The following is a 9,190-nucleotide window of genomic DNA, read 5'->3' on the forward strand; positions in this document are numbered from 1 at the left end:
TATACTCTCTGAATAGCCTCCCTCCGCTCCGTAGAGAACGAGACAGCCCCCTCAGCTCTAACCACCAGATCACAGCTCCCGAATTACGGACCGCTGCTTCAAAGAAACACGATTACCACAAAAGCCACAACAAGGGATGAAACAGCTGGCGATCAGCTCTCTGCTTGCGCTCAGGAGTAAACTATTTCCCCCCAGAGTGTTGTGGCAAAATATCTCAAAAATAGGAGTAACGAGATAAGGATTTAAATAGAGAACTTGAAAGTTGCGTTTTACGATGTGAAAAGACTTGTCACTATGCACGGAGAACTTTGAGTCTCTATGCTAGCCAATGCGTTAGCTACTGCAAAAAATAAGTTTAAATAAGTATATCATAAAACAACCCTAACTTAAACATTACAACTTTGGCTGTTGACATTAAAAGTTAACCAAGCATTTTAAAATTTACTTGTACACAAAATTGAGATTTTCGTTTGTTTAAAATGACAAGAAACAGTGAAAATATGTCGGGACAAAATCTGTGTATTTCCGAACGCAAGCTCTCTCCTTTGTCCCCCAGCTGAATACTTTCTTAGAACAGCGATTCTCGCTTAGAAAACAAACAGAAAAAAAATGCAACCAGCTGCAATAATGCGACTTGACATCCGTGCTCAGATGTCAAGCAATGAGAGAGGGAGAGAGAGAGACAGAGACAGAGACAGAGAGAGAGGAGAGAGAGACAGAGACAGTGAGTTACAGGAAAATAATTCCATCCAGGGTTTCTGTGACATTATAAACTACGAGAGCGAAGGCAGAGTTTCTAAACTGTCTCAGAAACCTGAGATGGGATTGTTTTCCTGTAACTCAGTGAACAGGCTTGTCTTATTTTTTATAATCCACGGATATCCTTGTGATGCTGATATTAAAGAAGACGAGGTTCAGCAGTACGTTTTTTTAATTTTTTTAATGAACGTTTCTGCACTGCGGGTGATGTCGAGTGATTGAAAACGAGACATTTTGTGTTTGAATTTAAAGTGATGGTCTCTGAGTCGAATGGGTCACAGTTCAAGTATATTTTCCTCGAGAGGAATTATCACTTTTTTATGCCTTTTTTATCGAATGGCTCAGGATGCAAATATAGCCTGTATCCATGTATTATATACACACACACACACACACACACACACACTCACATATATAGTGCCGTGAAAAAGTATTTGCCCCCTGTCTGATTTTCTGCATTTTTGCACATTTTTCACATTGAATTTGGTCAGATCTTTTTGTGGGTTGTAGTAGCATACAGAGGGAGACTGAGAGAAAAAATGACACCAAGGTTTGGTGCTTCTTTCATTTGTTTGGTGTGCAAGATAATCAAACATGCAATCTTTAGGTGTGAAAAAGTTATTGGCCCCCTAGTTAACTCAACCCAATTAAAGGGATAATTAGGGTCAGCTGTTTGAATACTTTGGTTAACAATCAGGCCTGATTTGGGCCAGCCCTGCCCAATATAAATCTGACTAACTTTGGCCCTCACCATCAGAGTGAAGTTGTCAGCACACAGGTTCTAGAGGCACATCCTGCCACGATCAAAAGAAATTCCTGAAGACGACCGGAAAAAAGTTGTTGATGCCTATCAGTCTAGAAAGGATTACAAACCATATCTAAGGCTCTGGGGCTCCACCAAACCACAGTCAGAGCCATATTGTCCAAATGGAGAAAGTTTGGGACAGTAGTGAATCTTCCCAGGAGTGGTCGTCTTGCCAAAATCTCTCCAAGAGCAAGGCGTAAAACCATCCAGGAAGTCACAAAGAACCCTAGAACAACATCTAGCGATCTGCAGGCCTCTCTCGCCTCGGCTAAGGTCGGTGTTCATGACTCCACCATCAGAAAGACACTCAGAAAAAATGGGATTCATGGCAGAGTAGCAAGGTGGAAACCACTACCCACTAAGAAGAACATGAATGCTCATCTCAAGTTTTCCAAAAAGCACCTGAAGTTTGGAACAATCTTCTATGGATAAATGAGTCAAAAGTGGAACTATTTGACCAACATGGGCCCCGTTATGTCTGGCGAAAACCAAACACTGCATTCCACAGTAAGAACATCATATCAACGGTCAAGCATGGTGGTGGTAGTGTCATGATTTGGGGATGCTTTGCTGCATCAGGACCTAATTCTGTTTTATTTGTTCACTCAGGGTCCCTTATATCTAATATTAAATTTTGGTCGAAATGTGATAATTCAGTGTCAGAAACATGCAAAAATGCAGAAAATCAGACAGGGGGCAAATACTTTTTCACGGCACTATATATATATATATATATATATATATATATATATATATATCTCCTACTATGCATTATATGTCATTTAACACTGGTCAAAACTTGTGCCCGTTATGCACAGATATGTGTTCATGTCATTCAGCTCAACTGGTTTCTGCCCCTTTAAAAGAGATTTGACACAAACTGCCCTTGAGTCAGTTGGAGAACAGCTGGTCTGGTGATTCAAATCTTAAAACTCTGGCCCGTTTTAATCTGGAGGAAATAAGTGGTTTCTCACTTTCATCTGGCGATTTTTAACAACATAATTCTGTTTAGTACTGTGTTTATATTACTGCAGCATGCTAGGGTATACTGTATCTATATTAGACTGTATTGAATCAGCTGGTCTCTGATCCCCTGAGTTTCTATACTAGACTGATTGAATTTGCTCTCAGACACCAGTACTGCCCTTGAAGTTGTATTGAATTAGCTGGCTCTGGTGATCCCCAGTACAAAACTCAGTGGCCCGTTTTAATCTGGAGGAAATAAGTCACTTTCATCTGGCGTTTATTTTTAACGTAACATAACTGTTTAGTACTGCTGTTATATCATTACTGCAGCATGCTAGGGTATACTATACTGTATTAGACTGTACTGAATTAGCTGGCTCTCACATCCCCAGTACAGCGCTGAGTTCTCTACACTAGACTGTATTGAATTAGCTGCTCTCAGATCCCCAGTACAGCACTGAGTTCTCTACACTAGACTGTATTGAATTAGCTGCTCTCAGATCCCCAGTACAGCACTGAGTTCTCTACACTAGACTGTATTGAATTAGCTGCTCTCAGATCCCCAGTACAGCGCTGAGTTCTCTACACTAGACTGTATTGAATTAGCTGCTCTCAGATCCCCAGTACAGCACTGAGTTCTCTACACTAGACTGTATTGAATTAGCTGCTCTCAGATCCCCAGTACAGCACTGAGTTCTCTACACTAGACTGTATTGAATTAGCTGCTCTCAGATCCCCAGTACAGCACTGAGTTCTCTACACTAGACTGTATTGAATTAGCTGCTCTCAGATCCCCAGTACAGCACTGAGTTCTCTACACTAGACTGTATTGAATTAGCTGCTCTCAGATCCCCAGTACAGCACTGAGTTCTCTACACTAGACTGTATTGAATTAGCTGCTCTCAGATCCCCAGTACAGCACTGAGTTCTCTACACTAGACTGTATTGAATTAGCTGCTCTCAGATCCCCAGTACAGCACTGAGTTCTCTATACTAGACTGTATTGAATTAGCTGCTCTCAGATCCCCAGTACAGCACTGAGTTCTCTACACTAGACTGTATTGAATTAGCTGCTCTCAGATCCCCAGTACAGCACTGAGTTCTCTATACTAGACTGTATTGAATTAGCTGCTCTCAGATCCCCAGTACAGCACTGAGTTCTCTACACTAGACTGTATTGAATTAGCTGCTCTCAGATCCCCAGTACAGCACTGAGTTCTCTACACTAGACTGTATTGAATTAGCTGCTCTCAGATCCCCAGTACAGCACTGAGTTCTCTACACTAGACTGTATTGAATTAGCTGCTCTCAGATCCCCAGTACAGCACTGAGTTCTCTACACTAGACTGTATTGAATTAGCTGCTCTCAGATCCCCAGTACAGCACTGAGTTCTCTACACTAGACTGTATTGAATTAGCTGCTCTCAGATCCCCAGTACAGCACTGAGTTCTCTACACTAGACTGTATTGAATTAGCTGCTCTCAGATCCCCAGTACAGCACTGAGTTCTCTACACTAGACTGTATTGAATTAGCTGCTCTCAGATCCCCAGTACAGCACTGAGTTCTCTACACTAGACTGTATTGAATTAGCTGACTCTGATGAACAAAAATAAATCACTGCTCAGGAGAGATGCAGGATTCCCTCTTCAACTTCAATCTCTCCTGTGTTTAAGTGTGACCTTTAAGTCCGACATCTTAGGATAAAGAAAACCCTGCAAACGGCTTCAGCACTGACCCAGACTGCTGCCTTGATCTGTCAGATAGCTTTATAAAAACACCCAGCGCCCAGACAGACCTCTCGACCAATGACAGCAGAGGGCCCCGCCCCTGCGCTAGGCAACCACGGACCAGCGAGCAGATTGTCACAGTCCGGTAGACACAGTGAGACAGTGCCTGAGCGCAGTGACACGAAATGCACCGTTACCACACACACACAGAACACGGCTAGGCAGAGCCAACAGCAACTACAATGCAGCCTGATTTCTGTTCGTACTAAAGCACTATGTTCTGTTTTTTACTGTATCTTGTAAAGCGCTTTGTGATTGTCGTCTACTATGAAAGGCAGTATATAAAACTGACTGATTGATAATAATGCATTGATCCTCCCTTTCTGCTCTGCACTGGACTCGCCTGACCTCAGCACCACGTTACTGGATTCTCAGCTGATGCGCTATCCTTGCACTGCTAATTTGTCATTGTAGATTGCAATCCTAACTTGTTAGTAGGGTTATCTGCACTAATTGTAAACTACACTGTATTTCAATATGAAGCTTGCGCTGCCCTGTAACACCTGTGTTAGTTGCCTGGGATAAAGAGGTCTGCCAAATAAATAATAATAATAATAATAATAATAATAATAATATTTAATTATAAGTAATAATAATAATAATAAATAATCATAATAATAATAGGTGTGGTAAAGCATAGGGAAGCATTGTAAAGCACAGAGAGGTGTGGTAAAGCATAGGGAAGCATTGTAAAGCACAGAGAGGTCTGGTAAAGCATAGGGAAGCATTGTAAAGCACAGAGAGGTCTGGTAAAGCATAGGGAAGCATTGTAAAGCACAGAGAGGTCTGGTAAAGCATAGGGAAGCATTGTAAAGCACAGAGAGGTCTGGTAAAGCATACGGAAGCATTGTAAAGCACAGAGAGGTCTGGTAAAGCATAGGGAAGCTTTGTAAAGCACAGATAGGTCTGGTAAAGCATAGGGAAGCTTTCTGAAGCACAGAGAGGTATGGTAAAGCACAGGGAAGCATTGTAAAGCACAGAAAGGTGTGGTAGTTTGTGTCTAAGATGCCCGATCCTGTAAAAATCACAAAATCTCTGCCGTTTACTTCAACTTAACTTTGATAAATAAATGAGCGCTACCTGTTGAATTATTAACAGCCCCTCCCTCTGACAAACAGCACAACTCACAGGCAGAGAAAGAGCTCTGCTTCAATGATTAACCAGCAAGCCCAGGGCTTGGATACAATCTCATCTAAACCAGCTGGCTCCCTGGGTAACCGTAAATATTTATCCATTTAGTCATTTTCGATCGTTTAAAACTGTATCTATCTAGCTATCTCTCTCTCTCTCTCTCTCTCTCTCTCTCTCTCTCTCTGTCTGTGTCTCTATTTATATCTATCTCTCTATATCTATCTGTCTGTCTATCTCTATATAGCTATCTGTCTGTCTATCTATCTCTATATCTATCTGTCTGTCTGTCTAAACAGTGCGTTTTCAGTTGATCGATTACTTTTCTTCATCACTGAGTACTCTGCTGGATCGTGATTCTCCAGAGGATACAGATCTGTTTTGAATTCAGTTTTAGAGAAGCTCTTCAGCCCGACCCATGCAGACAGACTCCCTCCCGCCAGCCCCAGCGGCTGTCTAAGGGAGCATGAATCGATAGCCACTCACCGGCATCAATAATTTACACTGGCATTCAGGTGAGCGAGACTTCTCTCCCGTCAAGCACTGCATTATCTTTATCTGGACAAAAAGTGGAATTAAAACAACAAATGTATTTATTTAACCTGTTTAAAAGCTAAACTCAAGGATCCCGTTGGACATCCTTGTGCTGTTGAATGTAGGCATTTATTCTGCATGCTAACGTAACTGTGCCGTTCCTAATCCATTGAGATTACAATGCAACTGTGCCGTTCCTAATCCATTGAGATTACAATGCAACTGTGCCGTTCCTAATCCATTGAGATTACAATGCAACTGTGCCGTTCCTAATCCATTGAGATTACAATGCAACTGTGCCGTTCCTAATCCATTGAGATTACAATGCAATGCATGCATTGATACTGAGGCTGGTTCACACCTGCGTCACTGTAATTGAATTAAACCCTGCAACCGATCGATTGCAGTTCAGTTACTTGTTTCTGTGTTTGTAGCTGTGATTATTTGTAGGTGTATCACTGCAGTAAACGTGTTCATGCGTGGCGCTGTTTCTGTTACTTTTCAGTGTCGTTCTAACTGTAATTGCTGCAGCATCACTGTAACTGTCTCTGGAATTGGAATTTCAGTTTTCAATGCCAAACAGTTAAGGGGGAATGGAATGGTTTTGTTTGCTACAAATCTCTCTGCAAAATCACAGTGGTTCCTTTTGAAACACTGCGAAGAGGAGCTCTCTCTCTCTCTCTCTCTCTCCCTCTCCCTCTCCCTCTCCCTTGGAGGTGTGTGTGTGTGTGTGTGTGTGAAGGCTTCTGTTAAAATAACATCCGCTTGTCAGCAGACACACACACACACTGCCTGTCAAGAGTAGAATAGCATTCTGGTTGCATTAGCAGAGATTAAGTAGAAGCCAACCACAGCAAACCCAACTAACCTGTTCTGTGAAGAGAAACACAGAGAGGCTCAGTGTTGGGGCACAGGGCAACAGAGAAGAACACTACAATTGTACCAGAGTGAAAATCACAAGCAGAACCAGTACCACCAGCAGCTCTGTTCTGAGTAGCTGGGCTGGGAGCTCCAGACGGGGATCAAATCAGTGTTTCTCAATTCTGATTCCTTTTTAAAATCCCAATCCCTTCCGAGGAATAATAAATTGTTTGCATTGTTCAACTGCTTTACCAGACCTCTCTGTGCTTTACAATGCTTCCCTGTGCTTTACCAGACCTCTCTGTGCTTTACAATGCTTCCCTGTGCTTTACCACACCTCTCTGTGCTTTACAATGCTTCCCTATGCTTTACCACACCTCTCTGTGCTTTACAATGCTTCCCTATGCTTTACCAGACCTCTCTGTGCTTTACAATGCTTCCCTATGCTTTACCAGACCTCTCTGTGCTTTACAATGCTTCCCTATGCTTTACCACACCTCTCTGTGCTTTACAATGCTTCCCTGTGCTTTACCAGACCTCTCTGTGCTTTACAATGCTTCCCTATGCTTTACCACACCTCTCTGTGCTTTACAATGCTTCCCTGTGCTTTACCAGACCTCTCTGTGCTTTACAATGCTTCCCTATGCTTTACCAGACCTCTCTGTGCTTTACAATGCTTCCCCTTACACTCTTAATATGCACCCCCCCCCCCCCCTCCTTAAATCGGGATATCAGTTCCACTTCTTTTAGCTCAATTTAAATATATTAACGAGTGCCGAGTTAGATTAATTAAACTGCTTCCCTAAGGGCAGGATCAACAAGCAAATATCTTCTTCTCCTTCCTTCTTTCTTTCCCTCCCTCCCTTCCCTCCCTCCCTCCTTTTCTCTCTCTTTCTCTCTCTCCTCCCCCCCTCTCTCTGTGCGTTCCCCGCTCCCACAAGGTAAACTGATACATGCGGCACTCCTGAAAGAACCTGGTTTGTGGAACAAAATACACACTACGTTATGATCTTATATCTATTATTACACCATCAGAGTTATAGTTTAAACCTTTAGAAATACAGGATCCTGTTTGTTTGGGCTGCAGTGTGGAAGGCAGTGGGTTTGAGGAGCTCAGTGGCTAGAGTGCTGGACTGCAGTGTGGAAGACAGTGGGTTTGAGTAACTCCAACTAAATAAAAATATAAATAATAAAATACAGGATCCTGTTTGTTTGGGCTGCAGTGTGGAAGGCAGTGGGGTTTGAGGAGGTCAGTGGCTAGAGAAATGCTGCAGTGTGGAAGACAGTGGGTTTGAGTAACTCCAACTAAATAAAAATATAAATACATGTCAAATTAACAACAGACACGTGAAATGTCCCCTTCTTGTACTGGACAGAGCGATCCTTAGAAAGAAATATATTTCCCATCTTTGATGCAGCTAGTGTCTTTTTCATTGAAGACATTTTAAAGAACTACAAAGCAGTGTGCGATTCAATATGCTAACGTGACATTATTCAGCAGGTTTCGTTCGACTTCATGAAGCAAAACTTGTTCATTCTATATAAAGGGGGGTGCATATTTACACGGTTCTTTCAGATCACATACTGCACGTCAGTGGGTAGATTTCCCAGAAAATCACAAACCGTGAAAAAAACAATTAAATAATCCTCTAGCCTTACCGATGATGTAGTAGTCTTGGTGCGTCTTGAATTCGTGTCCCCACAGATTAGGGCTGTACTCCTGGAACTTGATGGTGAATCTTGTGTCACTGCTGGGCTTGTCGCAGGTCAGGAGAAGGTTTGGGGGTCCAGCGATCTCACAGCGGGCAGCTTGCTCTCGAGTGTTCACGAGATATAGCTTGTAGTATTCATAGTCCTCCGTGGATCTGGGGCCCAGGGGCTCTGAGGCAGGGCAGATCAGGTCCAGCCGGTCCCCGATCTGGGGGTACAAGACATAGCCGGCCTCCTCAGAGAACCTGGGGGGGGGGAGAGGTAAAGCACAGAGAGGCCTGGTAAAGCATAGAGAAGCATTGTAAAGCACAGAGAGGTGTGGTAAAGCATAGGGAAGCATTGTAAAGCACAGAGAGGTGTGGTAAAGCATAGGGAAGCATTGTAAAGCACAGATAGGTCTGGTAAAGCATAGGGAAGCATTGTAAAGCACAGAGAGGTCTGGTAAAGCATAGGGAAGCATTATAAAGCACAGAGAGGTCTGGTAAAGCATAGGGAAGCATTGTAAAGCACAGAGAGGTCTGGTAAAGCATAGGGAAGCATTGTAAAGCACAGAGAGGTCTGGTAAAGCACAGGGAAGCATTGTAAAGCACAGAGAGGTCTGGTAAAGCATAGGGAAGCATTGTAAAGCACAGAGAGGT

The 9,190-nt window shown here is 42.9% G+C and overlaps 2 protein-coding genes across 2 annotated transcripts in view; both read right to left on the minus strand.

Annotated features, from left to right (window-relative positions):
• The window catches only part of LOC121306486 (lysine-specific demethylase 6B-like), a 665,627-nt gene that overhangs the window by 116,863 nt on the left and 539,574 nt on the right, over nt 1-9,190 (minus strand). The window lies entirely within an intron of this gene.
• The window catches only part of LOC121306502 (ephrin-B3-like), a 45,433-nt gene that overhangs the window by 14,975 nt on the left and 21,268 nt on the right, over nt 1-9,190 (minus strand). The window contains exon 2 of the mRNA XM_041238242.1: nt 8,502-8,797. Coding sequence (XP_041094176.1) covers nt 8,502-8,797 — 296 coding nt within the window. The remainder of the gene's footprint in view (nt 1-8,501; nt 8,798-9,190) is intronic.

Source organism: Polyodon spathula, chromosome 48, assembly GCF_017654505.1.
Source record: "Polyodon spathula isolate WHYD16114869_AA chromosome 48, ASM1765450v1, whole genome shotgun sequence".
Classification (NCBI taxonomy): Eukaryota; Metazoa; Chordata; class Actinopteri; order Acipenseriformes; family Polyodontidae; genus Polyodon; species Polyodon spathula.